The 23,176-nt window shown below is 43.1% G+C and overlaps 1 protein-coding gene across 15 annotated transcripts in view; it reads right to left on the bottom strand.

Moving 5' to 3' along the window:
• The window catches only part of dctn1b (dynactin 1b), a 51,814-nt gene that overhangs the window by 8,332 nt on the left and 20,306 nt on the right, over positions 1-23,176 (bottom strand). For 4 of the 15 annotated variants that reach the window (XR_004933364.1, XM_036150498.1, XM_036150486.1 and 1 more), the window contains exons 5-23: positions 21,493-21,513; positions 15,880-15,897; positions 11,427-11,447; positions 9,213-9,389; positions 6,561-6,584; positions 6,011-6,208; positions 5,610-5,814; positions 5,142-5,220; positions 4,888-5,047; positions 4,702-4,806; positions 3,534-3,725; positions 3,294-3,410; positions 3,052-3,204; positions 2,104-2,264; positions 1,791-1,959; positions 1,611-1,679; positions 1,222-1,434; positions 957-1,118; positions 152-283 (exon numbers count right to left, since the gene is read on the bottom strand). Coding sequence is in view for 14 of the 15 variants with exons in the window: in XM_036150498.1 (XP_036006391.1) it covers positions 152-283; positions 957-1,118; positions 1,222-1,434; positions 1,611-1,679; positions 1,791-1,959; positions 2,104-2,264; positions 3,052-3,204; positions 3,294-3,410; positions 3,534-3,725; positions 4,702-4,806; positions 4,888-5,047; positions 5,142-5,220; positions 5,610-5,814; positions 6,011-6,208; positions 6,561-6,584; positions 9,213-9,389; positions 11,427-11,447; positions 15,880-15,897; positions 21,493-21,513 (2,376 nt within the window). In the remaining variant the exon portion in view is untranslated. The remainder of the gene's footprint in view (positions 1-151; positions 284-956; positions 1,119-1,221; positions 1,435-1,610; positions 1,680-1,790; positions 1,960-2,103; positions 2,265-3,051; positions 3,205-3,293; positions 3,411-3,533; positions 3,726-4,701; positions 4,807-4,887; positions 5,048-5,141; positions 5,221-5,609; positions 5,815-6,010; positions 6,209-6,560; positions 6,585-9,212; positions 9,390-11,426; positions 11,448-15,879; positions 15,898-21,492; positions 21,514-23,176) is intronic. The other 11 variants (XM_036150487.1, XM_036150492.1, XM_036150494.1 and 8 more) reach the window with 11 other exon arrangements.

Genomic DNA, 23,176 nt, shown 5'->3' with positions numbered 1-23,176 from the left:
TGTGGGACGATGGGCACAGAAATATGAAAATAATATTCTGCATTCAGTAAACATGCGCCACATAAGGACACGGCTAAGTCACTTTAAGATGTTCGACAATGGAGTCACATCTGCACCGTGGCTCGGCGCGGAGCAAATCCTCCGACGTTACCTTGCTCTGGGGCTTATCTGAGTCATACTCTCCCTCCTGCATGGCAGTCGCCATTTTATTCATGGTTGCTATGACAATGCTACAGGACTGCCGCAGACACTCGTACGGGTTGGCACCCTGAGATCCATAGATCTGAAACGACAAGGTTCAAAACCACGATCCAGTCAGAAAGCTCGAAGCAATTAAACTCTGCAACACATTGACTATACACAGAGGATGTTTTCACTGTAGAAAGAATAAAGGCATGTAGGGATTTATGACAAACCCATTTCTGAACCTCTTTAACCATAGGTGTCTTTTTTGCTTTACAATTGCTCTGACGTTGTAAAACATGCTTGGATAAAACGGATACGCTAACTTAAGCGAGAAACACGACCCTTAGGGAGTGCACTAAAGGTGACAGATGTGTAACACTAGGGGGCACTAGTGTGGAGATGTACATTTTGCTAAAACAGCCGAGCAGAGATTCACTGCATAGGCCCTGCAAATGCATCTAGGGTACAGCGACAAATGCTGTATGGATTAATCTATAAAAAAACACAATCTGACTTTCAACCAGGGTGTAAAAGGAACCTAATCACCTGATACGCTGCAACTTATACTTTATGCCCAATTAGATCTCTTGACCTCTTTAAGAAGTTTGTAATTGAAGCTACCGGCTGTATCGCTGGGTCCCTTTGGACTAAATGTACACAGCTCTTTGCCTGTGAAAGTACTGCTCCAGCTGTAGTTACTGCTTCTTTTGGTTAGGTTAGGACCAGACTGAGCAATCTGGTCCCAGGAAAACGAGGAACCGCCGTATCACCTGTTCAGCCGCCTTGAACGCCACATCCTCCAGCTTAACTGCAGCCAGCCCGTCCTGTTCCCCGAGAGGAGACATCATCTGGGCTCCGGCAGCAGCCACCTCCTGCAGCACCGCCACCACCCAGGTCAGGTGTTTCCTGCAGTCGGAGAGCGTGTCGGACACCTGTAGGGCAAAACCCATACAACGAGAACGCCACTCTTTAAAATCTCCTCCCCCCACCTTTAAAACTTACTCAGCACTTCAAATGCACGGTGGCCATAGTTACCTGCTGCCCAAAGCTAAGCGCCGCGGGGATCCCGGGCGCGTCTGTTCCTGGCATTCTGCGGCGAATCTTCTTACAGAACTGCCTGATGTCGCTGCAGGACGTCTCCAAGTCCTTCAGCAGCACGGCGAGGTCAGCCTTCTCCTGGCCCGTGTGCAGGAACGCCCGCAGGCGGCCCACCTCCACCGCCATGCAGTCCAAGGCACTCTGGGTGAACTGCACATAAAAGCCATCAGATGAACATCCAGAGCTAAATCCAGAGCTAAATCTAAACAGCTGGTGCTGTTGTTCCAGGAAATGACCGAAATCGGAAGCATTAATGTCTCACGCTGGGGGTGTACGGATGTGGTTTTAGTTACTTTTGTTGATAGGTTACTTGTGCTTTTACTCACTCTGATGTGATCAGCCAGCTGCATGGTGCAGTCCTCATTCTGGTCTATCAGATGGATGCTATACAGGTGCTAAGGAATGACAAATATTAAAAATCATTGTTACCACTATGATAAAATAGAAAAGTGTGGAAAAGACACATGCTTCATGCTTTATTGGCAACCTTGGTGATAATGCAGCACCTGATAGTATTTAATGGCCTTGGTGAGTGGCTCCACGTTGACCGTCTCATCCAGCTGGTCTTTGTGCAGCAGGTCGATGAGGAAATCCAGGGAGCGTTCGTGAACGCTCATCTCCGGGTACAGAGAGCCCACCTTCTTGTAGACCTCTACGCTGCACTGAGACAAAGCTCTGAGAAACAGACACACGGTGAAGGTTGGCGCAGGTTGCATTTAATGCGTTTCCAGGAAAAGCTTACTGTGAAGAATCAGTTTAAGGTGTTTATTGTTTCTGAGGGCAGGGCCGACTGTGAGACCCCGTTGTGGTGAAACCTACTGCTCATATTTGTGGAGAGTAGCTTGCAGCAGACTGAGGGAGTAGACGAGGCCGCCCGCGAAGCTCAGCTGCTCACCGGCGGCTCCCTTCAGGCCGGCTCGCTCCACGCAGTTTTCGTTCAGGTCAAACTTCTCCTGCGCCTGCTTGCTGATCAGCTCAGCCTGAGGATGCACAAACACAGATGCAAAGAGATGATTGCAGCTCATTACAGACATGGTTCTTCCTTCTGTTTAGGGCCCCTGATCTCGGAGATCCCTCTTCTTGATCTCCAAGACTATTCAGACCTTCCTGGATTACAGCAAAACTAATCTCAGAGCTTGTTTAAAATCCATTGATTGAGACAGTGTGGCAGCTACAGTTTGCATTTGTACTGCAGCATGAATAAGCGACAACTTCCCTCGGCCACAAGGAGCCTCCCTATATGTGCAATTTGGAGGTGTGGACGCCTTCTCCAGCTGGGAGCCCAGTTCCTTCTCCCAGACCAATCTCCAGGAGCAAGGACTCTGAACAGGGTGATTGTTTCAGCTGCTTGGTGAGATGGTATTGGTTACAGGCAGTGCCATGGCAGGACACCATGCTTATAGTTGCTATGGTACCAAAACCATTGCAATAAATTAGGCAAACGAAGCACTGCGGCCATGATATGGGATAGTTTAGGTTGTAGCTTTGGCAAGAAGGTTGCACAGACCACACCTCATAGATTAGCTACCACCGGCCCTACCAGGATTCTCAACATTACATACTGTAACTCGGTATGTTGCCACTAATATAATGAAACACCACGATCTCACAATGGAAGTATTATGCATCCTCAAAACAGTTGGGGAACTCTTGCTCCTCAACATGCGTGATGAGGTTCCTACTACGGCCTTGATGCACCCTAGTGGATCTCTCAGAAACAGGCCAGAGAAGGACACCTTAGCTGCACGTCCACAGTAGGAAGTCTACCTTCTGGATGAGTCTGGGGATGAGCAGCAGGACCAGGATGCAGTCATGGTCTCCACCGTGACGAAGGAAGGATTCAGGCATAAAGGAGGTCAGAAGAGACACGTGTCTGTTGGCCTGGGCCACCTCCATCTTCCTCAGCTCCATCTCAATAGCCTGAAAAAAAAAAAAAACAGTATCCATGAGCATCCAGAACATGCAGTGGATTCAGAGCAGCAAACCAACAAACTGTGTTACTGTCTGACCTTGGCATAAGCCTTCGTCTCTGCAAACTTAATCTTGAAATCAAACATCTCTGCTGGCGGCTGCTGCTGCAGCTCTGCTGAGGCCTCCTGCTGGCTGGTCAGCTCTCTGTTCACCTCCTGCAGCCATCCCAAAAAGATGAAAACATGATCATGCACAGAACACAACACGCGTGACCCAAGAGGGGGCTCATTATCCGTCAGAGAATGACAACAGAGCAAGGTTAACATGTGCACGTGTACCTGCAGGTGAGCTGTCAGCTCTCGGTACTTCTTGATGGTCTGCTGGTAGTCTGCCACGGTCTCCTGGGCCGCCTCGACTCGTTTCTCGGCCTCACGGACTCTCGCCGCTCCCAGGTCCAGCATCTCTCTGAGCTCCAGCTCCGTTTCTCTAGCGTTCTCCTGCAGCTCATCGTTCATCTCATTTATAGCTTCCTGCAGCACAAAGACAATTATCAGTATCACCTGCTAGGATGTTGACATGCGTCATGAAATCGGTTCGTGACCTGACTACTAACAACAGCACTCTTGTTGCCAAAGTTGGCATTATGTAGCGAAGACTGAGCTGTTTTTAAAAACAGATGTCAGAGGAAACCCAGAGAGCAAAGCAATTGTTTAATGACTTTTCCTTTCAACCTCTGTCTGTTATGGAACATGCTGGATTTAGAAATGTTGGCAGCATTTTGAAAATCTCACAGTGGAAATCTACATTCTCTAGAACACACACTGAGGCTGCTGCTTTTCCAATGCTACGCTACACACGCTAATCTAACTAGTTGCTAACACAAGATGCTAACGCCAGTTAGAGATGCATCTTGTGATCGCTGCATCTCTACTACATCGATTCTCACCGTTCACTTGAGCAGACTTGAAGAGTTACTTTAAATTAGAAACAATTGTATATTCATAAATTACAATGATCTTGTTATTTCTTTAAATTCAAACATTAAAAGACTGTTTATTGTGCTAATTACAAGCAAAAGCCAAAATCCCCCCCAAATAGGGCAACTTTACTCGTCCTCATTTTGGATCTTTCAGTACAGTTTGTTTTCTCGATAGAAAAAAGTTCTTGAATGTTTCCTTGATGCAAGAGGAAAATATTTCTACACATGACCTCATTATCAATAATGAAAGTGTGATTGACGGATAATGGTGTTCAGACATCAACATCTCCTCTGCTTCTGATCAGGGGATAGCTACTGGAACTGCTGTCTCATTTCATCCTAAAGATGAAATGAATCAGGAAACAGTTTAATGTTCTCTGAACTGCATCCTATAAATTTAACATCAAAGCTTGTGTGAACAGTTAACTCTGCAGCAACGCATTTTTTTTTAAGTTTCGTTGTTTCCTCCTCATACTCCTTCTGGGCTGTTTGTAAATGTACCATGTGAGCTGCTGAGATTCTCTCACCAGGTCCGTGACCGTCTCTCTCAGCTCTCTGACTTTCTCCTCCAGATCCAGGTTTCTCTCTGTCAGAGTCTCCACCATCTCCTCCGCCCCCAAAGCCGCATCCACCTGACACAAAGCAGACATTTGCTCCGATTAACCCGAGCAATCCCAAAGCGCAAACCTGAGACGCCGGGTGAGCTCTCCAACCTGCTCTTTCAGCTCATCAATAGTCTTTTCTGCTGCCGTCATCTCTTCTTGCAGTTTTTCCTTCTGGCCTCTCAGAGAATCCAGCTCCATGTTTTTCTTCTCCATCTGCTTCTGCAGCTTCACGTGTTCCTGCTTCTCCGACGCGGACAGGTCCCGCATTCTGACACCAAGCAGAGATTACAGGAGCGCGTCAACAGGGTACGCAGGTCCACTAAAACGCAAAGATCGCCGGGTTGTTTTCAGAGGTCACCTACCTGACCAAAGCTTCCTTTAGCCTGCCGTTCTGTTCTTCCAGCTGCTTCACATGGTAGCTGGAGGCAGCACCGTCTGAGCCTGAGACAAACCCAGAGTCACAACGTAGCTGTCTAACTTAAAAAGCACCGCGGCTGTATGGTCCCTTGCAAATATATTCATACCCTTTGGACATTTTCAGTGTGAAGTAACAGAACAGCACAAAGTAGCAGATAAACATGCCCTCCTGAACAACACATTCATTTTGTCTCCAAAGTTAGTTCTGGATTGGACATTTTTACACAAATAATTGGCACATTTTTACCATCTTCTTTTGTTTACAAAGACTAAATAAAATAAAAGGTTTTAAAAAAAAACTCCTAGTAACTCAAGAGAAAGGTAAATAAACAGATCTTTGGCCGCATCGTTGGATTAAGATTTCACACTTTAAAAAAAAAAAAGGGTTGTAAATACGATCATGTGATCCTTACCTTTTTCCTCGATTTCATGCTTCAGGATCTCCAGGTCCATGGTGAGCTCCTCGACTCTCTCCTTCAGGGAGTCGACCTCCAGCTGCAAGGACTCGGCTCGCTCCTCAGCCATCTCCTTGTCCAGAGTTGCCATCTCGATGGCGTCGGCCGTGTCCGACATCTCCTCCATGTAGCGCTCCTTGGCCTCCATGGCTTCTTTAGCCTCCTACAAATGGAGGAGAAGAAAACAGAACTGAAAATAACACTTAGGTATTGATTTTTTTTTTTTTTTTTTTTGTTCTACAGCCAAACAGCCGATCACCAACATAATTCCTAACATGGTGACCCTTTAGACCATTTTTTGGTGCAGATATCCAGACCAGCAGGAGCAGCTACAGATCCATCCACATGTGGCTCCTTACCCTTTTTGCCTCTTTGAGTTGTTTCTGCAGCTCCGCCTGCTGCTCCTGCATCTTGGTCTTCCACTCCTGGAGCTGCTCCAGCTGGATCTTGTGCTTCTCAAGCTCCTTCAGTTTGGCTTTGTCCTCTGTTCGCTTCATCTTCAGCGTCTCCAGCTTCTCGTCCAGGTCCTTCACCTGAGCGCGCAGAGCCTCCTCCTCCTGCAGCAAACACGTGACCGATTATGGACACCGGTGGGGTAAATGTGCTCGGACATATGCCCCTTTAATCTTTAGTATGTTATCTACCTTTGATCGTGCCATGTTTGTTATCCTCCTTCACAAGCATAAACAACACATTTACTTTAAACATCCTCTCTGGAGGCAAGCTCATGCACACAAGCCTTATAAAGCATTGCTGTGTGCTTGCAGGACACATATGTGCCTATAAGATGCAGAAAAACACACCCCTGGGTAAGCCTCACTCTTTGACAGCTTGTTAAAATGTTAGTGACAGAAAAACAACATTTCAGCGTCAAGTGCAGCGACAGCACATCACCCCACAACTCTGCACCTGCGTTTCCATAACGATTTCCTCCTGGGGGGAGTGAGACACAGCACAGAATCAGAATCATCTTTATTCGGCCATGACAGCGAGCACAGCCGTGGGATTTCACACTGGTTACAGCGCTCACAGCGTCAAGACGTTCAGTATACGTGTAGAGACTACGTTTTTTATGTAAGGTGTGTAAAATAGGTTCATGAGAGGTTGAGGATGGGGAGGGGAGGCAGTGTGGGGGGAGGTTTTGATGAAGTTCACCATCAATTTCACAATCTTGAGCGGGCTAAGCTCCAGGTGGTTCTGACCACACTACTGAACCAGCCGATCCACTTCCTATTAGTAACCTATTAGTTGAAGTACGGTTTTATTATGAACTTATTATGTTAACTATGCAGCCAAATAAACTCCCATGTTGATGGAAATCCAAGGATTAAAGATCAAATTCTCCTGCTGTTAGATGTTAATCAATAATTACTAAAATACAGTGACCTACAAAAGCCCCTAAAGAATGTCTTCTGTTTTTTTGTTTCACTTAGTTTACATCTGTAAGTTTTTTTCCCCCAGATGAAGCTTACCTGAGTAAATATAAAAAGTAGATTTCAAATGACGTTTTCATTTGTAAAAAAAAAAAGGAGAAAGCTGTCCAAACCAACCTGGCCCTGAGTGAAAAAGTAATTGCCCCATATATATCTAAATCTTCTGTCACGGTGTCACGGCTGTGGATGAATTTTAGTCCACTTATTTTAGCAGAATAGGGTTAATTCTGCTATACTGGAGTTTTGCACACGAAAGGCCCATTTAAGGTCATGCCAAAGCCCATCAATAGGATTAACCACTGGATTTTGACTCAAAGACCCAGTATGTAAGATTTTCCACTGGATTCCAGAACATTACATTCTCTACCATTTTTATAGGATCTGTGCAGCAATTATAGCGGGTCTCACAAGATCATAAGTGTCCCTGTAAGGGTCCCTCACTGTAATGCCCAACCCCACCCACCCCGGCAATCTGAGGTTTTTGATCACAACTAATTAGAATTTGATGGTGTGCATAATTTAACTCAACTTCATAAAACCTCAGCTCCATGAGATGAAAAGCCACACCACAGCATGACGTTGCCACCACCTTGTTTCACTCTGTGTATAAATGGTGTTCTGTTGGTCAAATGCAGTGTAGTTTTTTTGTTGTTGTGTCAAACATAACTTTCAAAATTGTGCTCCAGTGTGGTTTGATCAGATTTAGGAAGATTTTAGCCAGGCCTGGATGTTTCCTTTTGATGGAAAATGCTTTTTTCCTGCAACCCGACACCTTAAGGTGGCGAATACCGCAAATTCCTGTAACACGCCGAACACAACCAGTACTTGTCAGAAATTCCTGCAACTTCTTCAATGTTTAGGTCAGACTGCGAGAGTTATTTCAGGTTCATCTGATTCAGTGTAATTGATGTTAACTGTGTACCCAAGAATGGCAAATTAAGAAATTTAAGCAAAAAATTACATAAAACAAAGTATTTTATGTAATTTTTATGCAATAAAAGTGAAAAATGTTTGGAAATGATTCATCATTGTGCCTGTTAATCTGACAGTCGTGTATAGGCTTCAAAGATGTGCTGTGTGTAAATATAATAGCAGAGGAATACGCTGTGTGTGCCATATATATATGTGTCATCTCTGATTCCATAAGACTTTTTTCATATGCCCAAAACATTTGTGTCAGCCTGGAGCTATTGAGTGGCGTGATAAAGATAAATATCAGTCTTAAGGCGTGAAAACTAAGCATTTAATCCTTCTAGTTTAGCAAATAGATAATCTGATGCACCAGGCTTCCTACAGAATACATTACATGTCACCTTATATTGAGTTCTTATGGGTATTCTTTATAATTTAGATATAAAACAATTAAACAAATTACAGTAAGTGGGTTTTCATAAAGAAGTGGTCCTACTTTTTCCACTTGTTCATTAATCCACGTATGAATCCTCAAACACACCATGGCAGCATCGAGAATGTATCCCCAGTAATAACCGTCTTTAATTTAGGCATCTCCATGTAAAGCTGGTGGAGCTTTTGGCTTGAGTCTGATGTAGCCGTCCTGTAGGATGACTTTAACGCAAACTGACAGCTGAGTAAAAAAAAAAAAAAAAAAGACATGTAAGTCAATGGACTGGAGGCAAAAAGATGTCACGTGTGATTGTGCTCATTTTATTCTCTCTCTCTGTCAGGGAGGTTTTTAACGACTACTTTCTGATCTCTGCACGTTGTGCTGCTTTATAAGTAAACAGATGTTGAGCTCCCCATAAAATCTATCATAATGTGTGTAATCGTTAGAAAGCACCAAAGGCTGCCGTCTTCGGGTTTTCCACCCCAAGGAAAGGTGTGTAACAAGCCTTAGAGTCAAACACAGCAAATGGATGATTTAGTTAAAAGGAAATAATTTGGTACGTTTTCTATCTCCAGTGGACAAGTTTGGATTTCAGAATATTTCAGTATGATTATGCTCCTGCAATGAAACAGGAATTTATTTTTAGCAGGTGAACAGAGAAGTCCCATCAACTCTTTTTTTTTCTTCTCCAAAACGATTTCCTGAAAAAGCCTCTTCCTGCACACCAACCTCAACAACCTCAGCTGTGAACTGTGACACTGTTTGACTGGCTGTGACTCTGACCTTGCTGGGCACAGGGGGCGGGGGGTTTCCAGGAGAGTGGAGGGTAGGGATGACCGGAGCTGCCAGGGGGGTCTGTGCCGGCGTGCTGGGCTCGCTGCTGCTCATCTCGCCAGCAGACGCCGATGCTGAGCCGGACGCAGCCCCCTTCCCTCCGCCGCCCGCAGGTCGGCTGGGCTGCTGGAAGAACAGGGATCAAACGTGATAAATCAAATACAAATGACTTTTAAATAAACATTGAATAGTCAAGACAAATATGAATGTCGCAAAGGGTATTCTGTTGTTGGTGTGGCAGATTTGGAGGTCTCAGAAAACTGACTGCTCCTATTACGATATGATTTCTTTGGTTTTAGAAAATAAAATCTTGTCTATTTCAAATGTGTCGCTAAAACTGCAGAGTACATCGCTACATCTACATTCATTTCAATGCTTACTAACACAAAAATATGATCATAACCAAGAAATAAATGACCAAGATGCTAAACCCTAAACACAGCACCCAACATTGATTTTGCACAACCTCATCTTCATTAAAAAACACACACACTAGGAGTTGTTATCATCTACATGTTTACTACTGCTGAAGTGCTGAATAGAGCTGCATCAAGAGGTTGGCTCGAAATTGGAATCGGCCTTGACCAGTGACTGGCTGGTCAGAAACTCAAAATTCACATATATTTCTGATGTTTCCATCGAAATTTTGAGCAAAATTTGAGCAAACTTTTAAAATTTTGCAGAAAAAAAAAAGAACATTCCAATTAGACGTCTTTCTATCCACCAGTTTGGAGCAAATGAACTAGGCTACGGAAAGCGTAATTTCATCACAACTTCTGCATGGCTATAATAAACAGGAAGTAGAGGTTGCAAACTAGCGGGGACCACACATCTGAGAGAGGTTTTCAGGAACGTGTTGCTATGGGGTTGTCATTGTTCTGTCACGTCAACTAGTATTGGCGATGTTGCACGCTGTCTGGAGACATAGAGAAATAAATACAGTGCATTAACTCTTATTCATAGCAGCCAAAAACAACCTCTGGCAAGCATAAAAGCTTTTTTTGTGGAATTGAGGAATTTATTCTTAATTTTGCCATCAAGCTTTTCTAACACGAGTCTTCAAAATGTGATTTTAAAAGACGTCGATGGAAACACAGCTACCATCATGTCACTGTAAAACCACTCTTCAGTGTGGATGTTGACTCAAAGCTAGCAATTTTTAGTATGAGTGAGGTGTTAAAAATAAATTCACAAGAAGAGCGATTAAGTTAAAAGGAAAATGTATTGTCTATGACATGCCTGCAGCTCATTTAGGCCGTGAGAGAATGAGAGAGAGAGTTAGACTTTCAGTAGATAACAAGAAGGCTGAAAGGAGTACAGCAAAGTTGCTCAGTTTTATCCTTTTGAGCTTTCAATCTCAAACTTTCAGCTGTTGGCAACCTTTTGGAAAACTCAACTAAGGTAGGATCTGTTTTCTAGGGAACACAGACAGAGACTGCTGCTTTACATGTGCTAACTGAGCTAATTGCTAATATACTGTGCTAATTTCATTTTAAGATGTGAATGAAGCCATTATTTTGACTTTGTTTCGTAGCATATGCTCTACCACACAGTGTCACGGTGCCTCTGCTCCTGACATAACGAATAAATGATAATTCGTGGCAGAAAGACTGGTATACATTTTGGAATCTGGCTCTTGTCATACAGAACGTAAAAAGAATTTGGACTTAGCTAAAACTGGTACTGGCAGGTCTAAGCAAAACCAGAACCGGAGATCAGATTCGGCCCCAAAAATGAATATTTAGTTTTAGAGTGGACTGTAAATCCAATTGTTTTCACCAGTGATAACCGGAATCTCAGACAAACTAAAATAAATAAAATTCAAGCATGATTTCTGATTGTTTTTCATAGTTCTCTACTGTCCACACACTAAATTTTGTAATCTCAAATATAAATCTGCAACTGGAAAAGGGTCAAATTAGGATTTAAAAATGTTGCCTTTGCTTTTCAAATTGTTATACTGTGTAATGATTCTTTGCTCGTGTTTAGTGGAAAGAGGTAGAAATATAAATAAATAAATAAAAAGTTGTGAAATTGCTTGTCTAAAAGTAATTGTCCATACAATCACAGAGCGCTGCATGAGGGAAAAGCAACAATCAACCACATTAATGACGCTGCCTGAAAGGAGCTGGAAGCCCTGACGGTACAGAAGACTGGGCTCACCTTGGGCCTTCTGGCCGTGGTCTGAGGAGCAGAGGGAGGAGAAAATAAAGGGGGAGAGGGAGCAGGAGAAGGTCAAAGGGCAGGAAGAGAAGGAAGGGAAGAAGGAAGGAAACAAACAGCCAGGGTTAGAGATTCAAGGCACAATACATCATAATTGGGAAATCACTGAAAAAAAATAAATAGAGAAAAGGGTTGATAGTAACATGACTGATGTCTGACTCTAAAATCTCCCCCCACCCCTCTAATCATCTGTATTTCTAAGGACTGCTCTCCTAGCTCTCTGTAGTACCTCATCTCTTCCACTCATGTGACCAGAAGCTCAGCAACAACAGCGCGCTGTGACTGGTACCGCCGCTTTGACACCAATGCCCACTTTGTGTCTCTAGTCGTCTTATCTGAGCCTGGATGTATTGTGCTGCGCACGCAATACAGACGCGCTGAGTGAAAGAGCCTGTTATCCTGATACATCACTTGTCAAGATCGAGACGCTGCACACGACCGGCTGAAGGAGAATGCAGAAAAAATCCCAAGAGTTTACGTAACAGACCCAAGTCTCACTTTTCAATTAAAAAATCCTTCTGGAGACAGAGAATGTCGAGCAAACACTCTGAAGAAGAGGAAATAATTACATTATTTCAACACATCTCCCGACTGTTATCCAAGTTTTCTGTCTGATCAAAAAATCTAAAATTTTAACATTAAATGTAAGCTTATATAAAACAGATATAACTGCCCAAACACAGTAAAATCTTCACTTACATTCATTTTATCTATTTGATTTTGAGAAATCCGGGTAAGAAACACATTTGGTAATGAGTGCAATGCTTAATACAGATATGATTCAATACAATTTTCAGTAAGTCACCCAGTGTACCTTCTGTCCATAAAATACACGTAAAAAAAATCTTCTCAGAGTTGCATGTGATCAGTAGAAATGGTTTTCCTGAGGTTTGTGCAGCATGACATGGCTGTTTTAATTAATTATTTTATTTTTGGGTTCAGTGATGTATTCAGATATCAGATCATATATCATATTTTGACGTTTTGTTACTACAGTGCATAAATATATCCACGCATCTGTTACTGGTGAAAATGTTATCACTTTTGTGACTATGCATCATAATGCATCTAAAATGATGCATTATGCATTATTTTTTCCCAAAAATGTTCTCTCTCACTTTGGCTATCGTCCTTTATTGGACTACAACAGGATCCGTCAGTGGAACCTGAGTGAACAGCTGTGGCGTGAGCCTCTAGGTTATGAAAGAAGCTTCACTGAAATCACAGAAGAACCAGACCTATTATTATTATTATTTTTATTATTATTATTATTATTATTATTATTATTATTATTATTATTATTATTATTATTATTATTAATGTGTAAGCATAGACTTCTTACCATATAGAAACCACACCAGAGATATACTGATGTTTCAAAATGGGTGAAATTTCCCATCACCCTGTTCCCACAGTGTAAAATCCTTCCAGTGAGGTAGCAGAGAAAAGTGTCGCAGTGAGCGGCGTTTTCTCCTGCTCTACACACAGCAGTGCTCCTTCCCCACCTGTTGCTTTTTTTTCTCGTGAAACAGACAGGTTAAGCAGTTTGGAAGCCTTTCCAGGATTGGCAACAAGGTATAAAATCCTTCACAATAAGCATTTGAAAACTAAAACTAAATGTAGCTGGGTTTTTTCATTCTGTATTCCTGCCAGTCTATGGATCAAAATCAAACTAACCATAAATAACTGTGACATTATTATAAAGCTGTTTTGAGTTTAACCTCAATAGGAGTGACACTTGCTTTTATGTTTTAAACTAAAGCAAGAAGATTGATTTATGTGTTTTTCTCTTTAATTTCCTAAAAAAAAAAGAATTTTGGCAAGTTTCTGCAGAGCAGAAATGTCATTTCACACCTAAAGCTAGTCAAACATGACCTATCACCAGGACAGAATGTCAGTCAGACTCATTTCTTTAGACTTCTGTGTCAAAAGATAGTTCTGTAAAACGTATTTGACTCCTAACTGATTACTCCTGTTTCTGCTTTTTTGTCACTCCCAAATTTTTCACTTCATAAGGAAAAAAACAACAGATTTGTGGTTTAATAAGGGGGGAAAAAAACTATACAAGCCAACATGGTCCTAAGTATTAACGTAAATACCTCCTAAACCTTATAACTTAATCTGGGCGACATAAACTCCAGCCAAGTGTCTGGGATTGCTGGCAATGAGTCTTTTACATCGCCGTGGAGGAATTTTAGCCCACCCTTCTTTGCAAACTTGTTCTAATTCAGCCACATTGGAGAGTTTTCCAGAATAAATCACACAAAGTAAGCTTGATCTGAAGATCTGGACATTCTGCATCAGGATTTTCTGATTCTATCAATCACGGCATGTGGTCCAGACCTGGAAGCAGGAAAACAACCACCACCATGTTGGACTGTATGATGTCCTTTTTCTGAAACGCTGTCAACGTTTATACCAGATCTACTGGAATATTCCTCTTTCAAAAATGTTTTTGCTCATCAGTTCACAGAATATATATTCCCCAAATCATCAAGATGATTTTTTTTTGGTAAATATGAGACAAGCCTTTGTGTTCTCTTCAGTCAGTAGTGGTTTTAGCCTCGGACCTCTCCCATAGATGCATGATTGACCAGTTGCTTTCTCACTGTTGATTCATGAACACTTAATGGCTTCAAGATGAGTCGTTAATGTGTTTCTGGAGTAATTTTGATAGGCTGATGCCTTCTGGGAAGTGTTAGCACAGTCCCATGTTGACTCCATTCGTGGACAATGGCTCTCACTGTGGTTTGCAGGAGTCTCTGAGCCTTTGAAAGGCTTTTAAAACCCGTACCAGACTGATAGATGTCAAGGACTTTGTTTCTCACCTGTTCTTACTTCAGATTGGGGCATGATATGTTGCCTTTTGAGGTCTTTGTAGCCTACTTCATGTTGTCAGACAGGTACTAAACAAGTTCTCTTATGGTCTTGGCGCATGGGGAGCAACAAACAACAGCGACTAACGGCTTTCATCGCCACAGCAGTGAAAACCCAACACGCAGGACGCGACAGCGATGGCAGCGTTTCAAACTGTGCTGTTGGATCGCTTATTTCCCAGAAATTTTATTGGTTATGAAATTGGATGGCTTTTGATATTTTCCATGCAGTCCATGACGGACATGGGAAGAGTCAGAAGATTTACCTGGAACTGAATGAAACCTTGCTTTTTAATGTCTACCCTACAAAAGAAAAATGCAACCGGGTTCCTCCGATATTACAGAATATATTAGAGAATATCACCATTTGATTGCGCGCCTCACAGCTGATCCAGATAAATGGCTGTAGTGCCAAACGACGACAACAACAAAAGCTCAACATTGTTCAACTTTCTCCTGTCGCGTCGCAAGGTCACATGTACGAGCTCAAAATTTCCCACGCACATATTTCCACGTTTCCACGCTCATTTCCACGTTGCCCACAGGAAATGAGCAACGTCGCTCCCCGTGTGTCGAGCCCATTGAGGTCTTGCGGTAATCAGGTCTGAGTGTGGCTAATCACTGTTAGCTTATACTTTAACAAGTGGAGCCTGTATGTTGTTTACATAGTGCACTGGTTGGTTTGCATGGCCCTTTTTCCACAGTAAATTAAAACTGGCTTTTGTATTTCATTGTGTTATCTTTGTCATATATCAAAATTTGTTTTGTGATCTAAAACACTTTAGTGTAACATACAAGCAGAAACAGAAGGGTGGATATACTTTTTTTGTAGTCCTGAAAGTCCAAAATAAACACTGCAACGTACGTTTTCATGTACATTTCTGTTCCTTTCTAATAATCTAAGCACATCCACAGACGTGTATAATGTTCCCCACAAGCTCCTGGCCTTCTACCTTCTACCTTTCACTTTTCACCCTTTGTTGCCTTCTGCACATGGACTCCCAGCCCTGCTTGGCTTCAGGCATCATTATCGCTTCGGCTCATTATTGCTCTTTATTGGATTAGGGTAGGATCATGCAGATGAACTGAGCCTGAGTAATGTAAACAGCTGCAGCCAATTTCCAATGAGCGCTTCTATCACGTAAAACACTGTTGGCATTCTAAATGATCAGGAGAATCACAATATTCTATAGATCAGGGTGTGTACAACATAACATAATTGCTGTAAAACATTAAAAAAAAAGTTTTCACTGTAAGCAAAATAAAACACAATACTTTAAAGCAGCAGACACATGCTTGAACACAAAATAATTCTGCCAAAAAGGCCCCAAAGGTGAGGAAAGGATGTACTAAACAATAAGAAGACTGCGGGAAGACTTTCAAATGTCACTGAAGAGGGAAGGAGGGGAAAAAGGATGAAAACTTCTAAGCATGACCTTCATCAAATAAAAGCACGATGAAAACAACGACAACAGCCACATCCCAACAGATAAAGAGGATCATAGGAAGTTCTGTACCTTCCGGGTTGCAGGAGTCTGTCTCATCATATTTGTAGGAAAAGGAGACACACACACACACACACAAGAGACAGTGACCAAGGTAACACGCACAGAGGAAGGAGATAAAACAGGTAAGGAGCCACAGAGAACGAGTTCAGGACAGACAGGCTGAAGCCGAACAATCAGACAGGCAGCGGCTCAGGCTGGGAAGCTGCAGTGGTGCAAACGGCCGTGACGATTCATTCCCAGGCTCCCCCCCTCCCTCCTTCGGTCCATCCCTTCCTCCCACTGTCGTCCTCCTTTATGTCCTCTTTCTCGGCTTCTCTCATAATCCGTTCGCCGGAGCGCCCTCGGTCCACGCCTTTCTCCGTGCTTTCCGGACGCTGACAACCTGCCGCCACGAGCTCCAGACCCCCGCTGCCGTCGCCCGCCACACGAGAGACGCTTCTGCTCCCCCTAACCTGCCCCGTCTCCTCTCCCTCCCCTTCCCCCGATTGTGATTTGTCAGCCCGAAGCCGATGCCGAGCTCCCGCATTACATCACCGTGTGCCCTCCCTGCCTCCTCGCTGCTCGCCCACTCATCGCCACCCTGACCAGAGACAGACAGACAGCGAGGAAAGAGGGAGGGGGGGGGGAGGGATGGGTGAGGCAGTAACTGGGGACAGACAGAGGCTGTGAGACAGAGGAGGGCGGCGCTGTGAATGGAAGTGTTGGGGGGAAAAAATGAGCAGCGATGCTGATACAAACCTCTGGTCTCCTAGCAACACTGGCAGGCCCTCCAATGGAGGTCGTTAAAATAGCGTTAAAAAAAAACCCACAGCGGGGGTTACACCTGATCTGCTTCATGAAATATTTATGAAGAAGGCCCTCCTGATTGTTATTCACCAGCTATTTATTTTAGTTTCTGAATCTCCCTTAGATGGATTTGAACAGCTGTGGTCATATTTAAAAAAAAAAAAAAAAAAAAAAGACCCATCAACCTGTTGCTTGTAACAGGGAGCCATGTCAGGTGGTGAGGGAGGATTTTCTCCACCTAAAGGCGTTCACTTTTCGCCCTGACTGGGTGCTGCCATGTGAAAGCTGGAAAGTGAGGCCAGTCTATTCACTCCCGTCTGCCTCCCTGTGCTGACAGGGTTTTCCTCTAACCTTTAAAAGGTAAAAACCTTCCTTCCCTTTACCTTCAGCTCAGTGACATTTAGCTAGATACGAGCAGTCGAAGCCTGTTGGTTTCCACTCAATCTCATCAATCTTGCTATAACAATAAAATAACCCTACAAGTAAAATAAAATAAATAAAATCACCATAAAAAGGCTAGATATTTGCAACAAGTATCAGCATCATTGAAGTCATAGGTAGTGTTTTTTTTTTTTTTGCAAAGGTATTCATACAACTTAGAGTCTTTCCCCATTCTGTCGCCACCAAGTCAATATATTTTAATCTGATTTCTTTAGATCGACCAACATCAACAGCTATGTAGTAGATTAATATACACACATCATTTTATTTAAATTTTTACAACAAAAAAAAGCATAAAGGTGTGGAGTGTAGTCGTATTCAGGATCAGATTTAAGTCTGGACTTTGACTAGGCCATTCTATCCTATGAATATGCTTTGATCTAGACGTGGACCAGATGTTGAAACACAATGTTCATCACAGCATCAATGTGTGCCACTAAGCCCTGCTGGCACACAATATTAGCTAGGATATAATATTTCATGCTCTGCATACTCATATTTAGACATTTGGATAGACTGTAACTGTACTTTAAGGTCACAGTATGTCTTTTTGTGGTAGTATTGTATAATATAGAATTGAATTCAGACATTTTCCTGACATTGCGCCATCCTACCTGGATCTAAACTGTTAAATTGTAGCTTCGGCAGTATGTTCTGGTTCTTTGTCCTGCTGGAAGGTGAACCTCTGCTCAGGCTCAAATCTTTTCCGCCCTCAAACAGGATTTGTTTCTTCACACATAAACTCTGACCGGCTGCCCTGTCTCTGTGGAGGTAGAGCCGCCTCACAGCATGATGCCACCACTACCATGCTTCCCGGTGGGGGTGTTTAAGGTGACATGCGGCGTTATTTTTCTGCCCCAGTGCTTTGCCTGCAGGGAGGAGAAATTATTTGGGTCTCATCTGACCGCAGCACCTTCTTCCTCACGTTCGCTGGGTCTCCTACATGACTTGTGGAAAACTGCGAAAGGGATTTTCAAAAGCGTTCTTTCGACGATCTTTCTTCTCCCCATTCTTCCTAAAGGCAGAATATGTGAAGTCCACCACACATAGTTGTGTCGTCAGCATATTTTCCCACCAGAGCAGTGGATCGCTACACTTCCTCCATTGATTCTCTGATTAAGGCTCTCCTTGTCTGGCCTGTAGGTTAAATCTGGAGGACTAGTCCTGGGTTACTCTGCAGTTTGTACCCCGTTCTTTCCGTTTGTGGAGGCTGGATTGAATAGAAATCTAGAAAACGTTTAAAGGCTTGAGATATTCTTCACAGCCTAACCCTGCTTTAAACTCTTCTACCTGACCCGTCTGCAGTGTCACTTGGTCTTGTCCACTAAGTTGTTCTAACAAACCTCTGGGATTTCTGGCTTTTATTTTAATGTTTTTTTTTTTTATTTGTGTTAGTCTGACAAATCAAATCCCAATAAAATATATTGAGTTCTGTGGCTGTAGTGTGACAAAATGTGACCATAACCGTTAGCCCTACTTCTGCTCATCAAACGTTCAGTGATTGTAGCCAAATTAGTTTGCATTGCCATATTAACTGGTCTAATTGGTCATTTGAGTCCTAAGCAGCCAACAGCTATTTGAGTAACTATCGTGATATCTCCCTCAGCTCCACTAATCTCCTTCTCTGCTCCAACAGCTCAGCAGGTAGTCAGAGAGCTGTAAGAGGATTAATCCAAGCCCGATACTCTCATTAGCCGCAAGCTTTGAACATAAAACACTTGTCATTTCACGGACAAAAATATGACGAAAGATAGGTGGTGTTGGAAAAAAAAAAACAAGAAAAAAAAAACTCTGTTTATGTGTATTATAACAGAGCAGTCAAGGGAGATCTGTTCAATTTAAATATTTAACGTCTTTCTCTGTAAGCCCTTTGCTTTCTCTCCACTGTGCAATTCAAGGGATGCTCTCAGAGTGATGGAGTGAGAGGCTGGGAGGCAGAAAGGACCGACCAGATGAGCTGCAGATGGATCGGGTTCCCAGCAAAGAGCAGCTTTATTGGCCTGAGGTCATTTGGTGCAAGACAAAAAGGGGATAAAATTACCACCGTGGGCGCATTAGCATCACATAACCAAACACTCTCAGCCTGTATGGGGAGGATATTTCTACAAGTCACATGTCTCTTACCATCATCTGTAAAAAGGATGCACACGTCGAGCCCGTCCCTGTTCCCTTTATGTTCAGAAATGTCAGCTTTCTTCAGACTCAGTGACTGAACATTGGAGGCTCCGTGTTCAGAGTTCTCCCTCCGATGGTGAAATTCAGCCTCCTGGCGAGGAGATGCTGTGCTGGAAATGATTGAATGCACCGAGCCGACAGCAAATCTATGCTCTGCAGGTCTCTGTGGGAGGGGGAGGGGGGGGGGGTCTCGTTTCACCTCGGTCACACTCTGACATTCTCCGTCCAGTCAGGCAGAGGAACCTCTGCACATATGAGTCAGAGGACGACGATTGTTCAAGAGCCACAATGGAGCTCATGTTAGGTCCAAAAAAACGTTGATTTAATCAGATTTTAAAATGTTTAAAGTAACGTGCAAATATTTCAGGGCACATTACATTTGTATCCTTTACGCGGTTCAATTGGGGAGGCTCCTGATTGAAGGTAAGCTTATCCTGCTGCAGGACAAAAAGCTGAGAATCGATCAGTGAGCTCCAGCTCTTTCTGCTTCTGCCTGCTGCGGGACAATTTGTTCACACATGCAGCCAAACTCTCTAAATCACCTCAAGCAACAACAACAACCACTGAATTATGCACTTCTCTAAAAACTGAGCAGGGAAGCAGAACTGCATTATTTCTGGCCCAGGAGATTTGCTATTACTGACTGTAACTTTTTCTACTGGCTGCAAAATCAGCTCCAATATATAAAAAAAATACTAACTGGAAATAATTACTGAGAGAAGAATCTGAAACTGGCTCATACTCCTGATGCTACAGCTACAATAGCTAGAATAGTCTAAACTGATTTCCTGACATTTTATCATCATAACAACAACAACAAAAGGTTTGCACTAATCTTAGATGTCTTTCCTTTAAGATGACCACAACAGGAAATGTTACAGTTATGTTGTCATTAAATAATAGACTCAGCCCCTTTACACCTGTTTAAGATGGTGAATCAGCCAACAAGATGGCAGCAGCTCCATGCATTCAGACATCTGGACACAGAGAAGAGGACTTCCTGAAGCTCAAGATGAGAGCCAGGCTGAGGAAGACCCGAGGTCTGAGTGATGCTGAACATGGCCAGAAGGAGTGGTCTGAAAATTTTACTGGGTTTTTCAGGCACAGACGTCTTTTCGGTTAGATTCGTCTGGGAAAGAAAGCATTTCCAGTGAGCATCGGTTCTGTGGACCAAATAGGTTGTTGATGTCAGAAGAGATCAAGCAAACTGATTTGAAATGATATAAACGACTGGCTTCTACTAGCAGAATAATGAGCCGTGTCACAAAGATCCAATCAACTCAAACTGGTTCCTCGAACACGACGATGAGTTAGCTGTGTGCTCCTGTAATCTTCTCCATCACCAGATGTCAAGAAAACGCTACATCCTTTGGGAAGTGGTGGGATGGCGATTCTTATCATGGATGTGCAGCCAACAACTCTCCAACAGCTGCTTGAGCCAATCAGTTCAACACAGTTCAACCCAGAAGAGGTTATGAGGGTAAAGGGGGGGGGGGGGGGGGGGTGTCCAACCTGTTAATAACAAGGTGTATCTTACAAGTGACAGTAGATCTTTTTAGAGCTGGTGGACAACAAATCAATGATCTCCAAGAAGATCACGGAGAGTTCAAAGCGACATCAGTGGGAGCCTTAAAAATGTCATCTATATAACCAATGATGGAAGGCCTGCTGGGTTAGAAGAGGAGACAAATGCAGAACATTTCTATTTTCACAGTTACATGTCATGATTATGGACAGCAGTTTGCATTTGTCCTGAGCGCCGTAACTAAGAACAGAAGTTTTTCAGACATAAAGTCTGAAAAATCTTGAAACCGGAAACATTTGAACACTCCTTTTGCTTTATTCCAACGCACCTAATTACGCACAGAAAGCAGACAGACACAGAGCGGGGAGACAGACCAAACATGACGGTCGGAGCTGAATGAATGGACAAAGATGAGAGCAGAGCGCGAGGCGAGGCGGCATCAGTTCAGGAGACGAAGGCCTACGCAGACATCAGCCTGCTCTCTGCCAGCCTCCACTTACACAAGCGCAGAGCGCCTCGCTACAAACAACAGGGACGGCGGCGCGGTGAGCTGTGAGGAATCATGGGTATATGACAGGGGCGGCTCCGTTTGCCATGCAGCGGCTAGGCCATTCAGAGCCACGGCTACCACGGCGACTGCGGCCATTATCATCAGAACACTGCAACAGCACCGAGTTTAGAGAAACATGCAGCACCTTTTTGGGCTTCAGTCCTCGCTGTGTGGTCCAAGGAGGGACGGGAGGGAAAGGAGGGAGGGGGGGGGGAGGTTAAAGGTCAAGAGAAAAACAACGACATGCAGGGGCTGATGGGAGCTGAGGTGGTTTTGGTCATCTTTGGAGGAGCCCAGTCAGACATTTCAATTCTTTACTTTGCACTTTTACAACCAGGTCCTGGTCTCACACATTCTTTAGTTTCTCATGAGATGCACATGTAGTGTCGGTCCGAGGTAAGAATACTTCATAAACTTTACCACATTGCATCATAACCGCAAACTTCAATGTGTTTTATAGGGATTTTATGTGCTAGACCAACATAGCACAGCGCATTAAAGTGCAGTGGAAGGAAATCTTTTTTTTTTTTTGTTTGACAATTAAAATGTGTAAAACGTGTGAAACTAACTGCATTCAGTCTCATCAGGGTCAAGACCATGTGCTAGTAGGTGCAGATCTCTTGGTGAATATCTCTACCAGTTTTGCACAACTAGAGACTGAAATATTTGCCCAATCTCCTTTCCAAAGCAGCTTGAGCTCAGTCAGACTGAATCGCACATCAGTTTTCAAATCTTGCCACAGACAATCAGTTTGATCTAGAGCTGGACTTGACTTGGCCATTGGAGCGTGAATATTCTTTGATATAAACCATTAGTTCAAAGCTCTGGCTCTATATGGCTGTATTTAACTTCCCATGCTAAATAAGGCCTTCCACACAGCATAATGCTGCCATGACCATGTTTCCCCCTTTGAGGAAGGAGTGTTCACAGTGAGGCATTTAGCACGTAGCCGAAAAAGTTACATCTAGATCTAGTCACACTAGAGCACCTTCTGCAAGGCATATGCCATGTCCTCACCATGGCTTATGACAAAGGCACTTGTTATTGCTTTGTTTGAATAATCACATTCTTTTAAGACACTCTTTAACATGTGTCACACATAGGAACACTATTTATTAATGTGACGGCTGAAGCCAGCTGGTTTCACTGAATGGCATTTTAGGGTAAATGTAATTTAATTTGTTAAAAATGCAAAACTATATATACATTTCCTTTCCCTTCACGATCATCTGCTCCTTTATGTTGGTCTATCATATCAAATCCTAAATAAAAGAGGTTGCTGTTTGAGGTTTTAAAATGACAAAATGTGAAAAAGAGTCAAACTATTTAGCAAGGCAAGGCATGGTAAAAAAAAAAAAAAAAAAGGACACACACAATGTGGTTAATTCGACTTAGGTTGCTGTAATATTATTTCAGCTGATGAAACCAGACTTCTAGAAAATGTTGTGAAAGGCCGACCTCTCGTCAGGAACCTTTCCCTGTACACGTTGCATATGTAAGGTCAATTTATGCCAGCCTAAGGTTAACAATACAAGACTTTGTGTTTAAAATGCCACATAAAACATTTTATGACTAATAGTGAACTAAAAAGATACTCTGCCTTCCACCCAGCATCAGTTGTGATTTAATTCAAGGGAAATGACGCCCTCTGCTGGTCAACATTTCAGGCTCAGGATCCAAGAAGCTGGATTGCAATATTGGTTTCAGATCATTTCAAAAGCACACGCATTTTTGAGCCAAAATGGTCGTTGTCTATATTCTCCTTCTGGAAACCAGATTTAACTGGTTAAAATGCCAGAAGCAATCATATCAGTGCTAAAGGATACTGA

Source organism: Fundulus heteroclitus, chromosome 19 (genome assembly GCF_011125445.2).
Source record: "Fundulus heteroclitus isolate FHET01 chromosome 19, MU-UCD_Fhet_4.1, whole genome shotgun sequence".
NCBI classification, from domain to species: domain Eukaryota; kingdom Metazoa; phylum Chordata; class Actinopteri; order Cyprinodontiformes; family Fundulidae; genus Fundulus; species Fundulus heteroclitus.
Note: the sequence above shows the minus strand (reverse complement) of the source record. Positions and strands in the feature narration are given on the sequence as shown.